This window comes from Balaenoptera ricei, chromosome 1 (genome assembly GCF_028023285.1).
Source record: "Balaenoptera ricei isolate mBalRic1 chromosome 1, mBalRic1.hap2, whole genome shotgun sequence".
NCBI lineage: Eukaryota > Metazoa > Chordata > Mammalia > Artiodactyla > Balaenopteridae > Balaenoptera > Balaenoptera ricei.
Genome location: NC_082639.1, coordinates 115748259 through 115769363, shown reverse-complemented (window position 1 = coordinate 115769363; position 21105 = coordinate 115748259). Strand labels below are relative to the sequence as shown.

The following is a 21105-nucleotide window of genomic DNA, read 5'->3' as shown; positions in this document are numbered from 1 at the left end:
TAGGGGGTGGAGGTGCTATGTGTGTGTATGTGTTGGACAGAAACATGTACTGGATTCTATTGGGAATAAAAGTAAGAAGAAAGACATGCCTTCCCTGAGATTCTATACTAAAATAGATCTTTAAACCCAAGATCTATCCACTTTAAAGGAACAAGACTTGTTAGCAGTAATGGAATATGTACCAGTCCAGGATTCCAGTGTCTGGGTTCTACTCCAGATGTCTGCTTTTAGTTTTAGCACATGGGAAAATTGCTTACATTCTCTAGGCCAACTTCTTCATATCCAAAATGGAAAAAAAAAGAATTCCCAGAATTCTACACAAAATTATTGCAAGAATCAAAAGAGATAATAAGTGAAGAAAATTTCAAATGCAAGGGAATGCTATTATTAAGTTATAAAGTGAAAACAACAAATCTAAAATGTGTGAAGTATATAAACCTGATAGAAAATACTGATATGGAAATGTTTTCTAGAGGAGAAAAAGCCCAAGGACAGACAGTTCTATAGCAAGTTACAAGATTCTCTTGTCAATCTCAATATGTCTCTTTCTCTAGGGACCAACAGAATTGGCTCAGTGGCATTGGTGGCATGGTATCATCCCAGGAGCTAGCTGAGGATTTAACTGGCACAGAGATCATGATAGAGCGACACCAGGTATGGTTACAAAAGCCGTAGTGCCTGATCACATGACCTCACAACCTTCCCTCATTTTACAACTTTGGTGAGATGTCACTGGCCTCACCAGTCTCTGCCCCCTTTTTGCCACAGGAGCATCTTGCTGAAATGGAGGCCGAGGCTCCCACCTTCCAAGCCTTAGAAGACTTCGGTACACATCTTATAAGCAGTGGGCACCGTGCCAGCCCTGAAATTGAAGAAAAGCTTCAAGCTGTCAAACTAGAGAGAGATGAGTTGGAGAAAGCTTGGGAACAACGCAAGAAGATGCTAGATCAGTGTCTGGAATTGCAGGTACTGCAAATTCTCAATCATTAGGCAGGATTAGCTGCAGTCTGTTCCATCTATGTAATTTTACATGGTTAATACACGTGCTTATTTCACTGGACTTCCATGCTGAAAGCATAAGGGCATCTCTTGATTATCTGACATTGTATTTCCTGCTCTGTAGACTGTTCATTGTGGTGTTCTTTACTCCTTATTCCTGTTAAAAAAACAAACAAAATGGGGGTCAGCCCCAGGGCATGGGGGGCGTAAAATTGGGTGATTATACTTTATTGATTGATTGAGGGTTTGATTGATTGAGTTTTATTGAGAACCTACTGTGTGCAGGGCCCTGGGAACACAAAGATTAGTAAGATAGTGTCTCTTTTCTAAAAGTAATGAAATTAGACATGTAGGCAGATCATTCTCATACAGTAAGATAATCACTGATAAAATGTATGAGTGTTTTGAGATTATGGCAGACGGAGTGATTAACGCTTTTGAGGGAAGAGAGTGAGAGTGTCACAGGCTACCCTGAAAAATACCAGAGTTTATTAGAGTCTGAAAGAAATAACCAGCCAGTACTTATGTATAGGATATGGGAAATAGTACCCCAAGAATGGAGTATAGCTTATATGAGAACATAAAACATCTTTTCAGGGAAGAGTAAAAGGTCCAGTATAGCTAAGATTTATGGTATGAATGTTTCTTGGAAGAATATTGGCACCCCTTACAGGGTCCCTTATATCAATATCACAGGAGACTGGGGAGATAATTTCCTCTGTCCACCTGGAATGAATATATCATATACATTCAACTTTATTCCCCATAGTTTTTCCGAGGGAACTGTGATCAGGCTGAGAGCTGGATGGTGGTACGTGAGAATTACCTAAGGTCAGATGATAAGGGTTCCTTAGACAGTCTGGAGGCCTTGATGAAGAAACGTGATGATTTGGACAAAGCAATCACTGCCCAGGTAATAACAACTAACATAAGAATTCCAATAATAACTATTAGTAATAATAACAGAAATTCTACACGTTTGTGGTTTATACTTATTTTAATTCCCATTTGATTCTTAGAGAAAACTCTGAAGTAGGCAGGGCACATGGTGGCTTAGTCTTAGCCAAGTCGCATGTGACATTGGACTTTTTACTTTAAATCCAGCTTTTTAAAACTTGACTTTTAGAATTGGAAGCTATTTAATATACTGTCTAACATCCCATCCAATGTAGGAATCATCTTCTACAATGGCCATGGGAAGTGTCTCTTCTATAGGGAACTCAGCACCATGCTGAGATGGGAAGTAGCTCATTTCTGTATCATTATCGTTTCTCCTCTTGTTGAGTTAAAATCCACCTCCCCATAAGGCATCTACCTTTTGGCCTTAGTTTTGTTTCCCTTTGTGAAGCCACAAAGGATATGACCGTCCTTTTCTAGGAGGGAGTCTGGGATTGCATGAAGGGCCTAATTTCTGTGCATCTGGGTTTTTTCTCTTTCTTTTATCTAGGAAGAGAAGATCACTGAGCTAGAACTTTTTGCTGAGCAGCTCATAGCTAATGACCACTATGCCAAGGAAGAGATTGCTGCTCGGCGCCAACGGGTACTAGACAGGTCAGTCCTGAGCACTTGTTTTGTGAGTTATAGGTAGATGTAGCAAAGTGGCCTCTTTGTTAACATTGAAGATGGTGGTAACACTGAGTTCTCATTTCTAAATGCCTAAAACTACCTTGAAAATTTGGGAAATGTTCTGATCTAGACTCATAGAATGAAAGACTTGGAAGTTACCTTAGAAATTACCTGACTTAATCACTTTATTTCATATCTGAAAATAATGAGACTGTGTTATATATAACATATAAATATACAATAATATGTAATATATAAGGAAATATATGAATAAATAATATATAACTATGTTATATACATGACATATAAATATATAAATAATGAGAGGAGAAAGGGTAGGTAAGCAAATAAGAAGATTCATGAATATGGCATCAAAGCTTGGTGGAATGGTAGAGGACAGAGAGTAATCTAGCCCCGATTTCCAGATGGAACGCTCTCAAAGAACAGCTGATTGCTGAGCGAACGAAACTTGGAGACTATGCTGACCTAAAACAATTCTACCATGACCTCAAGGACCAAGAAGAATGGATCAGTGAGATGCTGCCCATAGCCTGTGATGAATCCTACAAAGACCCCACCAACATTCAGGCAAGTTCAAGATAAGAATCTTAGAAAACTTCAACATACTCAGATTGTTGGATGAATGGTCACCTTGCGATACTGAACACTTCCTTACTGTTCAGAGCACTGTCACTGCCTTCAGGGACTTCTGAGTCTAACGTGGAGTGAGTTCTTCAGAAGTTATCATCACCTTGGTTATGATAGAAATGTTAACTCTTCCTTTTAAACAGAATTTATCTCATCTTGCTTCCTAAATTAGGTGGTAACTTAGTTTCTGCTTTCCCTTCAGAGAAAATATCTGAAGCACAAGACCTTTGAAAATGAGGTCTATGGCCGAGCTGAGCAGGTGAAAGGAGTCATCACCTTGGGGAACACTCTGATTGAGAGGAGGGCATGTGATGGCAATGAAGAGACCATGAAGGTAGGTTCTGCTCACAATGGGTTTTGGGCTACAAAGGCACATGAAGAGAAATCTTTTATACTCTTTCAATGTTTCCATGTGTAGGGATATGGAATATGTTTCATAGTGAATTGTCTTTCCTTTGATTTTTGCACAAAGGCGGAGGAAAATAGTGATGCTCAGACCTTATCACTCCCATCATTCTCAGTACCTTGACCTCCAAGAAAGCTTTAGACTTAATTCTTATGTGTTATCATGCTTGCCTTATATTTTCTATCCTTACTACTAAGAGCTTTGATATTTAGGCATCAGCCTCCGTAATCAGCCCATGACCCTTTATTCAAAATTTCTTCTAACACCTCCCGTTGCTTTCCCAGATTTAAACCAGCATAACTGATTTAAAATATCAATATATAAGATTCCAGTACTGGCAGATTTTGACTAGACCCTAACTCCAGAGCCTCCCTACGTTATCCTTTCAAGTTGTCACAGGACCCTAAACACCATAATGACCACTCAATTTTGGGAGGCTAGGGTCAAGTAGAAGAGTTGGAGAAAAACTGGGACTACTTGTTTGAGAGAACAATTGACAAAGGACAGAAGCTCAATGAAGCTAGTCGCCAGCAGAGGTTCAACACAGGCATCCGGGACTTTGAGTTCTGGCTCTCAGAGGTAATTATACCTGGAAATGGTGTGGGCATGGGAGCTTAATAAATACTTGTCAGATAAACAGACTTTTGCATGAACAATTTCCTTGACTCTTCTTGGGAAAACTTTGGGGATGTAGTTGCTAATCTTGGTCTCCTTAAAGACAGTTTGTGTCTGGCAGCTTTATTTGTTTATCCTTCCATTCCCAGGCAGAGACACTGCTGTCCATGAAAGATCACGCCAGGGATTTGGCTTCGGCAGGAAACTTGCTCAAGAAGCATCAGCTATTGGAAACAGAGATGTTGGCCCGAAAGGTAAGTAGTGTTGGAATCCCACTCCTCTGGCCAGAATGGAAATGTTTGTGACTTTTCTCTCTCCTGTCTTCGGAGTCCATTGGAGAACATAGACTTGCAAAACTGAACGTAGTGTTCTTATCCATCAGTCATTATAATCAGGTCAAGTCCATGGGCTTCAGAGCCATTAACCTATTTTCATTAAATTATATTGAATAGATTCTAAGACTCCAAGAAGTAGATCCTAAAAATGATCTTGTTTACTTTTTAATGACCTATGCATATAAACTCACTCTCTTCCAAAGCTGAATATCTGATCTGGTCTTTGAGAGAAAATAGAAGTTTATTTTACAGAACTACTGAAAAAAAAAAAAAATATGGGACACAGGCTGTGGAGTTGAACTATAAATACACTCTGAAAATTCTATGGAGCATTCCAGTTGTATCCTAATATCAAGCATAGATGTGTCCTGGGAGCTGTAATAAACATTCTGACAGGTGTTCATTTCACACTGGAGCATTTTATATTATCGGTTTTATTGGGTAACACAGATACCCACAGAAAGGGCAAGAAGTCAAAGGCTTTCTAAGTTCAGTTTCAGGACTTGATGATATTCCCTGTGACATCACTAAGGGGCAGACTTAGAATGCAAAGAGACACAGAAGGAGGCTGTGTTCTGGGTGGGACCAGCTGAAGAATATTACCAATAGAGTAGCTTCTTCTTGAATATTTCAGTCCATCAATCTGTGTCATAATCTGCACTGTGAAAAGATAGTTCTGCTTGGAGACACAGCATTGTTCACCAAGGTCTTATTTTCCATATGGGGAGAGGAAGAAAATACAGGGGAAAACATCAGAAGGCCAAATGTATAGTTCGAATAATGTAGTCATGCTATCCATATTGCCTCTGGTCTTGCACTTATCCAATCTGAGTTAAAAGAGCATAAGGTCAAATTCATTATCTTCAAAATTGATCTATTTGACCCAGTCTTTGAACTTGAACTAGTGGTGGTTAAAGTCCAGGGTCTACTTAATATCTATACTATACTATTCACTGAGGACACTTGGGCTTTCTAGGATGCACTCGAGGACCTGAATATGTTGGCTGCAGATCTGATCTCCAGCGGGACTTTCAATACTGACCAGATTGTGGAGAAAAGGGATAATGTCAATGAGCGCTTCCTGAAAGTCCAGAAATTGGCAGCTGAACACCATGAGAAACTGAAAGAGGCCTATGCCTTGTTCCAGTTCTTCCAGGACCTAGACAATGAGGAATTCTGGATAGAGTATGTACTGACAGCTCACGTTGCATAGATAGTCCAAGAAAATAGATAACCCACCAAACATGTTCTTATTTGATGCTGAAATGAAATACATAGTTGCTTCTTGCAGTTCGCTTTACTTCTTACTCATGTCTGCCTTAGCCTAAAATGAACATTGGTTTTATTTTTCCCAAATTTTTTCACTGTACGCAGGCAGAGGGAGACAAGCACGGAGGGAGTGGGGAGCAGTTCACATACATTCTGGGAAGAAAATTAAGAAACTGTATATATTTGTTTTGGATAGCTCATAGAATGTGTAATGCTCATTCTGAATGAGAGAGCTGAGCATTTACAACTTACCGGACTGATGAGATCATTGTCGTGATTCTTTCTGTATCTTGTGTATCTCTTGTAATATGCCACTGAACTTGACACTGGCATAAAATGCTGCTATGCTGCTATGGTATTATTGCTAATTCTACTTTTGTTGTAAAAAATATGATTGGAAAATCTTAGCAAATTAAATTACTTGCCCTGCTTCCACCCTGCCTCATCATGTTCCTCTTCTACAAACCTGCTGATTCTTATTTGTAATCAATGAATTAGAGGAAAGAAATGTGCATAGGGCAGCTAGTAGGACATTTTTGAACCTTTTTAGAATTAGTAAGATGATATAATCTTGTCTACGAAGTCTTTTACCAAGCTTCATGGTGATATTCAAACATTTTACACTCAGAACCTATCCAACGGCCATGATTCCTATAATGTCCCTCTTTATACCTATTCTACTTAAATTAGTTACTGATATTAATAGACAAAAATAACAAAGGTCATATATGCATATATGTTTGTATATGTATATATGTAGGTGTGTGTGTCTCTAATTTTCACGTTTTTTGAAAGAGAAACATTACTGTAAGTTCTTGAGCAAAGAGGAGAAGATACACACATAGACAGGCAAAGGAAGTAATGGGAAGGCTGTTATGGCTATGCATATGGCAGAGATCAGTATGTTATTTTAATTTGTATTGCCATAAGTCAAATATTTTGCTGAAAGCCTCTGCCTCTAATTAACTTTGTGATTAATGACACCACAGTGTTCCAGAATTTACCCCCACCCCACCCCCAGCCAAACACACACTCTTAGAAAACCTTCATTTTAGGATGACGTCAGATGTCTAAAGTCTGCATTTTTTGTTTTTTCCTTGGTCTTAGGGAGAAGTTGGTACGAGTGCGATCCCAGGATTACGGGAGGGATCTGCAGGGGGTTCAGAACTTACTGAAGAAGCACAAACGCCTAGAAGGGGAGTTGGTGGCACATGAACCCACCATCCAGGTAGGAATATGAAACCTGAAAAGACTGGGATAATCTAATAGTAGTCCATGTTATGGATAAATAGGTTGAGGTTACAAAACGTGAAGGTGGCATGCCAAGGTCACACAGAGAGTTAGTTGTAGAGTTCACAAGTGTTCTCCTCCACATTTTGTCTCCCATGAATAGAAGAATCTGCATGGAAACTCATGCTCTTCCGTGGAAAGAGCACTTTTAGTCCAGGGCACAATTGCTGACAATTAGGTTACAGGTTGGGACATCTGGAAAAGCTGTACCTGAGCTGAGCTGTATGAAGAGGGCAACCTTGAGTCTTGGCTTGGCAGCAGGGTCACCCTGTGCCCACGAATAATGCATAAAGCAGATCCTGGAAAGTAGCCTCATTCAAACATCAAGGTATTTGTTCGAATACTTGGTGAAGTTTAGCTTGCTAGATCTTAATGCAGCTTTCTTCATTCTCCCAGGATTGTCAGGACCACCTCGAGTACCTCCAGTTTGTAAATGAGCCAGAGGGTGTGAAGGGCTAGATACTTTGCCAGGAAACTGTGGATAAATGGGGAGAGGTTGTGGGGTAACGTGACATGGAGGGGGTGTGTTCTTCAGAATGTGCTGGATATGGCAGAGAGGCTGGGAGACAAGGCTGCCGTGGGGCGAGAGGAGATCCGGGAGAGGCTGGATCAGTTTGTTCAACACTGGAACCAGCTCAAAGAGTTGACCAAGACTCGGTGAGTTGGGGCTATGAGGCCCAATTCTCTTCTTGTATTGCAGGTATTGGATTGGTATTGAGAAGATACTTGAGTGCTTGCTCAGCATTTCTCCCCAGCTACCAATCTCTGTCTAATTTCTAAGTGCCTGCTCAAATGCCAAGTCTTCCATGAAGCTTTCCCCATGTACCCCAGGCAGAAATGACACTGCCTCTGTGTTGTGAATATACCTCTACTCTTGTGCTTACTTGCAGCTGTCTTTTATCATTGTCACCCTATACGTGTTATTCTTCATACCACATTGTCCCTCACATCCCCGTTTTACTTTATACATCTCCCCAGTCTTAATATTACACGCAGTGCTTAGTAATAAAAGAATGATGGAATATTTTTCTCCCTTATAACCATATAGTCCTATAGCCAATTAAAATCTTACAAGATAGTTCCACTCTGCTACATTCCCACTGCTTACTAGTTTTTTCTTATCTTTTGGGATTTACTTTCCTCTTACAGAGGGATTCGGTTGGGAGAGTCCCTAGAATACTTGGAATTCATGGAGAATGCTGAGGAGGAGGAAGCTTGGATCAGTGAAAAGGAAGCTATGGTTACCCGAGGGGATTCTGGAGACACTTTGGCTGCTACTCAGGTGAGTAACAGGCTGAATGGATCAATTTTCTTCTCTTCAATTTGAATCTTTTCTTAAGTAGTCAATATTTTCACCTGTAAAATTAGAATCTTTCTTCTGGTGGAAGAAAACTTTCAGGTCAGTTCTTAGTATACGATGTTCTTGATACTTAATATTTTTCTGCTAGATGGAATGTTTCCTAGAATTATGTAAATTTCAATGTGAAGAAATCCTTATGTATTACCTTGATCAACACTCATTCCCAAATCCAGAAAAGTCTAAGGTCACATGGTAAGTTAGAAACAATGTCACTTGTATTCCTTTGGCTCTTTTTCTGGTAAGATTGCCTTTCTGGCAAGTGAAGAGTTTGGGGAGAGGAATTTAGTGGAGCTATGCAGGAGTAAGTGGACACTCATCTAGTCTGCCAATTTAGTTGAATCATCCCTGGTGAATGGCATCAAAGGGAATCAGAATGTGAGTGGGATAGATTGTCTAGTCTTGGAAGTTTTGATTCTCACTGACTCATTTACACAGAGCTTGTTAAAGAAACTCGAAGCTTTGGAGAATGACTTCGCTGTCCATGAGATCCGAGTGCAAAATGTGTGTGCTCAAGGAGAAGACATCCTGAGCAAGGTGAGCTGCGCTAGGGGTTCTGGGTCAAAAAAGGATTTTCAAAAAGGGATTGGCCCAAATGTAGAATCATGAGCAGTGCTAAAATCATACATAGAACTTTGATAATCTCTTCTAAGCTGCTTTTTTGTTATTGTTGTTATTGTTTCAGTAAATAATTATTTATTCAATTTCTGTTTTCTGGAAGTTTTTTTTCAAGTTCTTATAGGTACACTTTTTAGAGTTTTTAAAAAATCATTTGTTGACACTCTTACTCTTATCCTCTGCAGAATATGGCCTTTGAAAATATCTTATACGTGACTTGCTTTGGTCATAGAGTATTGTAAGAATGTGAAGAAATTTCTTTGCATGCCTCTAGAGATGAGGACCCCACTGAAACCTCTTTGTGATTTGAGAACTATTGTTTTGTTTAGCTGCCTGTTTTAACAGAGGCTTAGTGATCTAAATGCTGAATCCTAAAGAATACAAAAGAATCCTAAACAAAGATGACTCTGTACCTTCGAGATGCTTATGCCAACTAAGAAGATCACACTTATATGGACAAACATGAGAAGATTGTCCAAATGCTGGGGTAGAAATAATCATCTGGGCGGAATAGATATTATTCTATTATAGGTGAATAATAGAATAATTTCACTAGACCTAGAAGAGAGTAGCTATATATTTGGAATGGGAGAGATGAGAGCTTTTTAATAGTACTAAAGAATTCACATTTCTGTCCCTGGACACTCATCAGTATATCTGTCTCTCCTCCTTTCGACCTTGGTGTTACAGGAGGAAAGTCAGCATAAAGAGAAGATTTCTACCAAGATAGAGGCTCTAAAAGAGAAGGCCCCTTCTCTGGCCAAGGCAATGGCTGCTTGGAAGTTACAACTGGAAGATGATTATGACTTTCAGCAGTTCATCTGGAAGGCTGATGTGGTTGAGGCCTGGATAGGTACGACATGTGAGGGCCAGAGTCTTAGGTTTGAGAAACGCTGACAATTCCATTTATAGAATGGATCCTGGGGCTCTGTTGCTTACCATGGGAAGAAAGATGCTCCCTTCATTACTCCTATTCCGTCTGGACACAATTACAATTACACTCACACATGTGCAAACACACACATGCCCACACACACACAAACACACAGAGACACATGCTGAGGGGATAACTAAGTACTATAATTCCAGAGAACATCTTTTTTGGAAACTGGTGATTTCACATGTGATATTCAGCAAGATAGGGCCATGGCAAAACATTCTAGGCAATAAACTGTGTGCTTGATTTACTTATAATTTATGTCTAGTCTGCAGTTTTCCTTATGAAACATTCAGAAGTCCTCTTGGCTCCAGCTCTGTTTCAATCAGTTTTATCCTGCATAAGTCTAGAAAAACAATTCACTGGACCCTACACCCCCCATATTCCAATGAATCATCTGTTTTGAGAGTCAGGAGGCTCTCTTGTGGCCTATAGTAAATATTCCTTTTCTCTTTACCAAGGCTGATACAAGACCAACTCTATTTCCCTTCTTATTAATTATCTTTGCTCTTCAGCTGAGAAAGAAACAAGCCTGAAGACCAATGGCAATGGCGCAGACCTCGCTGCCTTCCTCACTCTCCTGGCAAAGCAGGTGAGAGCAGGGTTGCCTTGTTGATAGATGCCCATGAAGTCCAAGACCCACATCACACAGAAGCTTCACAGAGGATTATTTCATTCCTAAATTTGTGGTTTTACTGTCTGTAGGACCTGTAATATTGTTCCCCTTTCCTTCGTGATAGAGATAATTTGCTAGTTTTCTCTCTCTCATCAGTCTTGCCAGTAGGTGTTCATTTTTATTAGAGAACCAACTTTTGGCTATATAATTTTTCTCTGTTGTATCTTTGTACTATAGTCCATTAATATCTTTTTATATCTTTATTATTTTTTAACTTCCTTTGATATTACTTGATTTTTTTAAATTTTAAGATAGATATTGAGGTTGTTAAATACTTAACCATTCTTCTTTTCTAATATATTGATTTGAGGATATACATTTTCCTCTAAGTAAACCCTTAGCTGCATCTCACAAATTTCATATGCTATTTTTGTTATCATTCAATTAAAAATGTTCTGTTATTTCTAACTTAATTTCTTTTTTGACCCATTGGTTATTCTGTCATTTATTGCTTAATTTCCAAATATTTGGGAATTTTCTAATTATCTTTTTTGACATTTATATCTGTTTTATTTAACTGTACTTTAAAAATACAATCTATATTATTTTAGGAGGTCTATATCCAACAAATGGTCTCTTTTAGTGAATAGTCTTTGTACAATTGAAAAGAATGTGGATTTTGCAATAATGTATATTACCTATCAGATTTTGTTACTTATGTTGTTTAAATATTTTATTTTTATATATTTTAAAGCTAGGTTAAAAGTTGTGTTGACATTTAGAATTATGAAATAATCTTGATGAATTGATTCTTTTAATTATGAAAAGTTTCTCTTTCTCTCCAATGACACTTTTTTAACACTTCTTAAATTTTTTTTCATATATTAGTATACTATACCAATTTTCTTTTGTTTACTGTTTGCAATGTATATCTATTTCCAACCCTTTAAAAATATTTTTATGCCTTTATATTTCTTGTTTTTGTTGTTGACTTGGTACATTTATAAATTGCAAAATGGTTACCACTGTAGCATTAGCTAACACCTTCATCCTGTGACATAATTACCATTTCTTTTTTAAGGTGAGAACATTTAAGATCTACTCTCTTAGCAACTTTAAAGTACATAATATAGAAATATTAGGTATAATAACCATGCTATGCATTAGCTCTCCAGCACTTGTTAATCTTATAAATGGAAGTTTGTTCCCTTTGACCAATTTCTCCCCATTTCCCTCACCTCCCAGCCCCTGGCAACCACCAATGTACTCTAAGTTTGGCTGTTTCTCTAAGTTTGGCTTTTTTAGATTCCACATGTAAGTAACATTATACAGTATTTGTCTTTCTCTCTGACACTTATTTCACTTAGCATAATGCCCTCAAGTTTCATCCAATTTGTTGCAAACAGCAAGATTTCCTTCTTCCTCATGACTGAATAATATTCCATATGTGTATATCACATATCTTCTTTATCTATTGTTCTGTTGATGGGCACTTAGTTTGCTTCCGTATCTTGGTTACTGTGAATAATGTTGCAATGAACATAGAAGTGCAGAGTGTCTGTATGTCTTAGATGTGTCTTTTATAAATATCATATAGATGAGTATTGATTTATTATCTATTGATGATTTTAATGGAGTAGTGAATCCATTTACATTTAAAGTAATTAATTCATGAGTTTTATTTAAAGCTATAATTCAACACCTCCCCTACCCTATCCCCTATGCAACCCCACTTTTTTCAGTAATGATTCAAGATGTGATTTCAGTTTTCCTGAGGACTAGCCTTTTTCAGTTTGCTCTTAAACCTAGGGCCTTTAGAGGTTTCAACTAAACCTCTTTCACTAAGTCTGCTCCTACTTGATGTGTCCTGATCTCAGTACTGTGTGACTGCAGAAAACTCTTAGATTTTAGATTCTTTAGACTTTAGATTCTTTAGATTTTACATTCTTAGCTACTGTTTTCTGCTTGACTTCTAAGACTCGTGTTTAGGAATCTATAAATACCCTGAGGGGGACATACAGGGAGATTATTGAGCCTCCTTTTCTGCAGCTCCCTTTTCATGATTTCCTCAAACCGTGGATGACCCAGTTTCCCAGAACTCCAATTTTTGTTCCTTTAGTTCCATGAGATGATCAAAAGATCTGAGCATCTGCTTCCTCCACTACCTCACCCTGTACAGCTTATACTTCAAAGGGAAAAGTGATAGAGAGTATTACTCTTAGTTTGCTACTATTTCCTTCTCCCTGGAATTTTGATCCCTTAAGTTATAGCTACCTGAGTTGCATTCTGATTCCTTTCAAACAGCTGATTTTTTTGTACTTTTATCCAGCATTAAAAGTTGTTCTCAAAGGGAGAGTTGGTCAAATACATACCACCCTGTTAAAGCTGGAAATGGAACATCCTGAATTTTGTGATTCTGATATCATTTGCACACACACATGAACACACACACAATCATTTGTATAACTGGCACCTGTATAAGGTCTTTTGTTAGTTTGCATACTTCCACGATTTCTAGTAGTGCACTACTGCTAATTAGAATGTCAAATCTAATAAGTGATATAAAAGAGTCTTAGAATGTGAGCCTTAGGAAGGATTTAGTTTTGATTTGGAAAAATTTGGAATATCACATCATGCTCCAATACTCCCTTAATATTAATTTTGTACCTAATCTAAAATCCAATTTTAAAGCACTGGAATTTAACTATAATTCCAATCCCAAATGTTTACGAAAGTCTCTAAATCCTATTTCCTTTTCCTTGGGCATCACTCTAAACTCTTGTGTAGGTCCAATCTTGTGGAACCCAGGTATGAATGACCCCTTGGAATCTGCATTATTTTTCTGTTCACAGCTTCTCTATGGGTCTTTCTCAGGACACACTGCATGCCAGTCTGCAGAGCTTCCAGCAAGAGAGACTGTGTGAAATAACAGACCTGAAGGACCAACTGGTGGCTGCTGAGCACAGCCAGACCGAAGCCATTAAGGAGCGCCATGCTGCCCTGCTGAGGCTCTGGGAACAGCTGCTGGAAGCTTCTGAAGCCCACAGACAGGAATTGCTGGAAAAACAGCTGCCCCTACAGAAGGTAAAAAAAAAAAAAAAAATGATGAACCACCATCAGTCCTAGATTATCTGTACTTTAGCCATGAAATCCAGAAATAGATACTGGAAACCGTGTTTGAATACTATAGACATTTAAGTGAGTACATTGCAAAGAATCAGGAAGACATTCTTATGAGCAAGAAGCAATTCATTTTTTTAGATTGATAGGGAGTATTTTTTTGACTGATTTATCAGTTATCCAGCTGACTTATGATGGAAGCCAGGTACATATAATGGAAACAGGTAGGTGAGACAAGCGATAGAACATCTTACTGTATGGAAGAACTAATACTGGCATGTAGGAGTCAAAGTTGTCCTTGTCTTTTTTTCTAACTCATATAAAAGGAATATTAGACAAGTATAACTTATGTTCTCATCTTTCCTAGCTGGGAGACCTTGCATGTGTCACTTAACATTTCTGAACCTTGATTTCTTTATCTATAAAATAGGGTAATATCACCATCATATCTGGTTCTATGTTATTACTATTAAAAGAGATAATAGATCTGAAAATGCAATATAAACCACCAAGTTCTATATGGATATAAGTTATTAAAATGTTCTTTCTAGTGGTGGCTGCTAAGGTATTGGATGTTGATGATAAAAATATTAATAGTAAAAGGAAGTCAAGATGATCAGTGAAATTACTGAGTATTTCTAGACCATAAGAAGTATTGCATTTGGCAACAAGTTAAGGTAGGGAGTTACAGGAATCAGAAAACACACAAATAAAAAATCAGACCCTTAACTAATTTCTACTCTATTGAAGGACATGGAACCTACAGAAATTAATCTTAAGTGAAAATTTAAAGCAATTAATGGGCAACTGCATATCCATATCTATATATATACACACACACACATATATGTACATACACACATTCTACATAAGAAGATACTTCATGTTCTGATTCTATTTTACTTAATTTTCAAACTGCAAAGAGTTTTGTTATTTTATTTTATGATTTTAAAATCTTTGTAAAATCTTCAGTTGATACATAATATTATGAAAATAATATGGCATTATTTATAGGTTTTCATGTCCTTCTTGGGTAGGGGCAATATTAGTTTTCTCTGTGTTTAGTCTATTTTAGTGTATAGATTGCTGAAATGAATACAGAGAAGGTGTAATGGTGTAATACCTTTGTAATCTCCTTCCATTTGGGTCAATTTTCTCCTCTTTAACTCCTATGTTTGGAGATGAAAACTGATTTTCATATCTGTATAACATAAATCTCTTTGAAAGTACAATCTGCTGACCCAAACTATATGATGTATTTTATTTCATTTTTTTGTTATAAATTTATTTATTTATTTATTTATTTATTTATTTTTGGCTGTGTTGGGTCTTCGTTGCTGCGCGCGGGCTTTCTCTAGTTGCGGCGAGTGGGGGCTACTCTTTGTTGCGGTGCACGGGTTTCTCATTGCGGTGGCTTCTCTTGTTGTGGAGCACGGGTTCTAGGTGCATGGGCTTCAGTGGTTGTGGCTCGCAGGCTCTAGAGTGCAGGCTCAGTAGTTGTGGCACATTGACTTAGTTGCTCTGCAGCATGTGGGATCTTCCCGGACCAGGGCTCAAACCTGTGTCCCCTGCATTGACAGGGAGATTCTTAACCACCGAGCCAACAGGGAAGTCCCTATGTGATGTATTTTAAATCTAAAACTTTTCTATTACCTACTGTTTGGGACAATCCATGCTATTTCTCTCATTTAGAAATTCAAAGTCATTCAGAGCATATGAATAACTCCAAAGAGTATTGCATGGATAAGGATACAGGTTAGAGGGTAGGAAATGGGTTTAAGCGGGGGATTCAGGCATGAGATGAGCCCTGAACAAGGTTTAGAAGGAAGGTAGGATGAGAACTCATTATATGCAAAGAGACATCAAAGAAGTGTGGTCTGCAGAAGATCAGAGGAGAGAAAGAAGAAATGCTTATCCCACAAATGATACTTTTTATTCAATCAATTATCCATTCATTCATTTAACATTTATTTGTGCATGTTTACTATGTACCAAGTAGACTTGGAACACAGACGTCAGAACAAGAAATCATGAAATCTTATCATTGAAATCTACCCTTGCCACTTTTGGAATCTTATAGCTAATATAATCCTAGAAGTCATCCAACTTCATTTGTAAGTGTTGGAAGAAAAAGAGAAAATGCTAGGATCAGGGCTTGTACCTTGAACTTGCATGTCCATCCATCTGATCACATGGTCTCCATTGGTTTTAGTTCTGCCCTCTTAGAGTGTTGGCCCTGAAAATACTTGAAGACCATCATTTTTATTATCCTCAATCTTCTTTTCTGCTGACGAGCTTTATCAGAAAAGATGGAGGTGTCTTTTTTTTTCCCTCTATAGGCCGAGGATCTATTCATGGAATTTGCACACAAGGTTTCAGCTTTCAACAACTGGTGTGAGAATGCTGAGGAGGATCTGTCAGAGCCTGTGCGCTGTGTCTCACTGGATGCAATTCGGCGGCTGCAGAAGGACCATGAGAGCTTTTTGGCCTCCTTGGCAAGGGCCCAAGGAGACTTCAACTACTTGCTAGAGCTAGACCAGCAGATTAAGGCCTTAAATGTGTCCTCTAGCCCCTATACCTGGTTAACAGTGGAGGTGCTGGAAAGGATCTGGAATCACCTATCTGACATCATCAAGGTAGGTTGGGGCAGAGCAGAGAGTTCCTCTAGCTATAGTGAGCATGCTCACTTGATATATTATCCAAGTTTGGGGACTTTTGAGAAAGAAAGAAACACTATTAATAATTATATTGGGACAGCAGTCATGCACTGAGACAATCTAAGAAAAATTTTGGAAATATGTTCACAACAGGCATAGCCCTATGCCCTATAGGTTAGAGTCTCAAGCATCTGGGTGTTGAGTGGTGATTCAAGGAAGCAAGCACGAGCTCCAGGAGATGGCTCTAAAAATAGGTTATGAGAAGTCCATGAGGTTTGTATATATCTTTACAGTGTATATACTCCAAGGCATTCTCTATTTTATACACATCTCCAAAAGTGCCTTTTTAATGTGTTTGTGTTTAATTTTTGTCTGTCTATAGTAATGCTCATTATGGAAGCTATGGAAAGTATTTTAAAATTTTACAAAGAAAAATTTCACTATAAAATCACCAGTTTCATTTGGCAACTCATTATCTTTTCCTTTAAAGCTACTTTTATGTTCATTTAAATGAAATTTCAACTGGAAAAAAATTGAGTTGAGGAAAGATTTGCTTTTGTTACTAGTTTATTTGTTACTGGGCTTGGTAACACCTGTAAGTAGTTATGGGAAGTTGCATAAGCTTCTTTCACATTTCTGAGATGAGAAGAGGTGGGCTGGAAGAAAAGTGAGCACACAGGCAATAGTAGTGGAAGATAGGTGAGATTTGGAAGAAGGAAGATGTGCAGGTGAGCCTCAGAAACAGTTATTTTATTGCAAAGAAAGGTCTGCAATGTGCACATTACTATCTGTGATTTGGGGTTTTAGGAAAGAGAGCAGGAGCTGGAAAAGGAAGAGGCAAGACAGGTCAAGAACTTTGAGATGTGCCAAGAATTTGAACAGAATGCCAGTGCCTTCCTTGATTGGATCGTGCAGACCAGGTGTGCTGTGATACCCCCAAACTCATGATCCCTATGCTATACTTTCCATTTACTATAGGGATGAAATACATAACTATGGGAAGGAAGGGGAACTCTTACAGTATTTATGCTGTCCTAAAATCACCATATCCTGTCTGTGCTTTGTATTTGGAATCGACTGTACTCTAAATCAATCATTGCAAAATTGAGAAATGAGAATTTCATCTCGTTGCCCATTCTGTATTCTCTCCTTGATACTCTCACTTTTTTTCCCTCTTGCCTATAATTACAGTCTAAAAATAATAGCAGTCCCTTATGTTTGCCTTCCCCTTGTACTTTACAAAGTATTTCTATGATCCATTATCTCAACTTTCAGAGCAACCTTGAAAAGTGTACAGAGCTGATCCTATTACCACTGTTTCCAAATGTGGAAAGAAGTTCAGTAGATAACTTGACTTGATCAAGGTCACATATGTATTTATTGGCACAACCAGAGCAGAGTACACTGTGAATACTTCATAGGAAATTATTATGTTGCTTGACTACTAAAACTGTGAAGAGAATCAAGTGAGATAATATATACTAATTGCTTTTATTAAATGCAAAATGTTCTATACATGAGAATAACATTTGTCACATCTTCTGGGGCAAATGACCTGGAAAAGAGGAAACTTAGAAGGTATAATAAATGAGTAAATGGTCAAAGTTGGTAAACTGTATTCAGCAGGTGGGTCAGCATTGTGGAGTTAAAGTGTTGGTTTAGACAATCCATGCTACTGTTCCTACAAACACATTGACAAGGATAAATCAGACAATGAACAAAAAGAAATTCTGTATCATGGCTAAATAAAACATCTGACAGAAAGCAGAGGATACACAGCTCACCCTCCTTTGCCTCTGGTTTTGGTCCCTCCTCCCCTGGCAGCAGGTGCCCAACACTGAGCATATCACCTGACACCTGAGCCCTTCATCCTAAAGTAAAGAGATGCACAGAAGGCTCTGAGCTTCTCAGTGTGGGGGACACTTTGGGGACAGTGGGTGGAACAGGTTCATACTTTCTAGGTACAAAGAATTTAGAATGTATCATAAATCTGAAGAAAGAAGATCATTTCAGTAAACCATGCTAACATGTGATTTCACTTTTCTCTCTTCTGATTCCTGTTCTGGACCTCCATATCCAGGGATTATTTTCTGGATGGGTCAGTATTTTATGTTATCATGTTTGTTTTGTCGTATCATTCGAAATAATTAGTTTAGGAGGCCTTAGTACTAAAGCGTCTTCATCCCATTGCAATCTGATGGTCCCTAAGTAAAATGTGGGGTAAGAAAGAGAAGCAAAGTGTATATCATTCTGACCCTACACCCCAGTAGGTGAAGTCTTGCCTACATTAGGTTAAGGGTATATATCCAAGAATAATAACTAGGAGGGAAGTATGGAAACTTTCTCGTAGGCAGAGAAGAACTGGGACAGCCTTACTTTCCTTTTCATTTGTTGCCAATAAACAGAGAGGGTTTGGTCTCGTGAAAATTTGGCATTGTGAAAATTCATTTCAGAAAGGCCATATAACTTGGAAGAACTATAGAAGTGTAGGGGTTTTGAGTTGGTCTGTTTGTGTAAAATACTGACCTCTGATATTATAAATAATGTTTTCCTCTGGTTCTTAACTAGATCTTTGCTGAAAGAAACAGGAACTCTGGAATCCCAGCTGGAAGCAAATAAAGTAAGTAATGTTCATTCATTAGCTCTAAACATTGCTGGAATTACAAAAAGTGCAAGAAAAACTACGCAGAGGAAGCTGGTGATTCTTTTAGGTAAATCCCCTGGCCCAAAAGTCAAAAGCCTAAGGCTCTGGTGTCAACCTTGCCAACAATTTGCATTCTAACCTTTGGCCACCACTTCATGGACATGGATGCCAGTTTGCTTAAATCTCAACTTCAATTTCTGTATCTATACAATGGAGTCAATAATAGCTACATTATAGACTTACTCTAATGATTAAGTAAGGGAACAAATGCAAAAGTTCCTGGCCTACAACTTGTAACATTGACAAATTTCTGTTATTATTTGATGTGGTAAGAAAATAAATTTGAATCTAGATTATCTCTTAATAATTGAATGAAGCAGTGGGCTACACCTCGTAGAGAAATGGAAATAAAAACAAAAATAAACAAATGGGACCTAATGAAACTTAAAAGCTTTTGCACAGCAAAGGAAACCATAAACAAGACGAAAAGACAACCCTCAGAATGGGAGAAAATATTTGCAAATGAAGCAACTGACAAAGGATTAATCTCCAAAACACAGAGGCAACTCATGCAGCTCAATATCAAAAAAACAAACAACCCAATCCAAAAATGGGCAGAAGACCTAAATAGACATTTCTCCAAAGAAGATATACAGATTGCCAACAAACACATGAAAGAATGTTCAACATCATTAATCATTAGAGAAATGCAAATCAAAACTACCATGAGAGGGCTTCCCTGGTGGCGCAGTGGTTGAGAATCTGCCTGCTAATGCAGGGGACACGGGTTCAAGCCCTGGTCTGGGAAGATCCCACATGCCGCGGAGCAACTAGGCCCGTGAGCCACAACTACTGAGCGTGCGCGTCTGGAGCTTGTGCTCCGCAACAAGAGAGGCTGCGACAATGAGAGGCCCACGCACCGCGATGAAGAGTGGCCCCCGCTTGCCCCAACTAGAGAAAGCTCTCGCACAGAAACGAAGACCCAACACAGCCAAAATTAAATAGATAAATAAACTAAAAAAAAAAAAAAAATTAATAAAAAACTACCATGAGATATCATCTCACACCAGTCAGAATGGTCATCATCAAAAAATCTACAAACAAGAAATGCTGGAGAGGGTGTGGAGAAAAGGGAACCCTCTTGCACTGTTGGTGGGAATGTAGACTGATACAGCCACTATGGAGAACAGTATGGAGGTTCCTTAAAAAACTACAAATAGAACTACCATGCGACCCAGCAATCCCACTACTGGGCATATACCCTGAGAAAACCATAATTCAAAAGTCATGTACCAAAATGCTCATTGCAGCTCTATTTACAATAGCCAGGACGTGGAAGCAACCCAAGTGTCCATCAACAGATGAATGGATAAAGAAGATGTGATACATATATACAATGGAATATTACTCAGCCATAAAGAGGAATGAAACTGAGTTATTTGTAGTGAGGTGGATGGACCTAGAGACTGTCATACAGAGTGAAGTAAGTCAGAAAGAGAAAAACAAATACTGTATGCTAACACATATATATGGAATCTAAAAAAAAAAAAGAAAGAAAATGGTCAGAAGAACCTAGGGGCAAGATGGAAATAAAGATACAGACCTACTAGAGAATGGACTTGAGGATATGGGTAGGGGGAAGGGTAAGCTGAGACAAAGTGAGAGAGTGGCATGGACATATATACACTACCAAACGTAAAATAGATAGCTAGTGGGAAACAGCCGCATAGAGCAGGAAGATCAGCTTGGTGCTTTGTGGCCACCTAGAGGGGTGGGATAGGGAGGGTGGGAGGGAGGGAGATGCAAGAGGGAAGAGATATGGGAACATATGTATATGTATAACTGATTCACTTTGTTATAAAGCAGAAATTGACGCACCATTGTAAAACAATTATACTCTAATAAAGATGTTAAAAAAATAAAATAAAATGGCAAGAAAAAAAAAAAAGCAGTAGGCTAGAACAGTGTTTTTAACCTTAACCTTATTTTCTTTCCCCCCACCACCAGAAGAAAAAATTAACTAATTAA

General features: G+C 38.3%; 1 protein-coding gene across 1 annotated transcript in view; it reads left to right on the top strand.

The window, feature by feature from the left end:
* Positions 1-21105, top strand: part of SPTA1 (spectrin alpha, erythrocytic 1) — a 64850-nt gene that overhangs the window by 39807 nt on the left and 3938 nt on the right. Inside the window, exons 27-46 of the mRNA XM_059902531.1 lie at positions 555-654; positions 769-966; positions 1769-1912; positions 2447-2550; positions 2991-3153; positions 3416-3547; positions 4061-4198; positions 4384-4488; positions 5546-5754; positions 6946-7066; positions 7664-7785; positions 8278-8410; positions 8924-9022; positions 9794-9956; positions 10556-10632; positions 13531-13740; positions 16116-16412; positions 17241-17353; positions 18514-18531; positions 19002-19053. Of these exons, the coding sequence (XP_059758514.1) occupies positions 555-654; positions 769-966; positions 1769-1912; positions 2447-2550; positions 2991-3153; positions 3416-3547; positions 4061-4198; positions 4384-4488; positions 5546-5754; positions 6946-7066; positions 7664-7785; positions 8278-8410; positions 8924-9022; positions 9794-9956; positions 10556-10632; positions 13531-13740; positions 16116-16412; positions 17241-17353; positions 18514-18531; positions 19002-19053 (2698 nt within the window). The remainder of the gene's footprint in view (positions 1-554; positions 655-768; positions 967-1768; positions 1913-2446; positions 2551-2990; positions 3154-3415; positions 3548-4060; positions 4199-4383; positions 4489-5545; positions 5755-6945; positions 7067-7663; positions 7786-8277; positions 8411-8923; positions 9023-9793; positions 9957-10555; positions 10633-13530; positions 13741-16115; positions 16413-17240; positions 17354-18513; positions 18532-19001; positions 19054-21105) is intronic.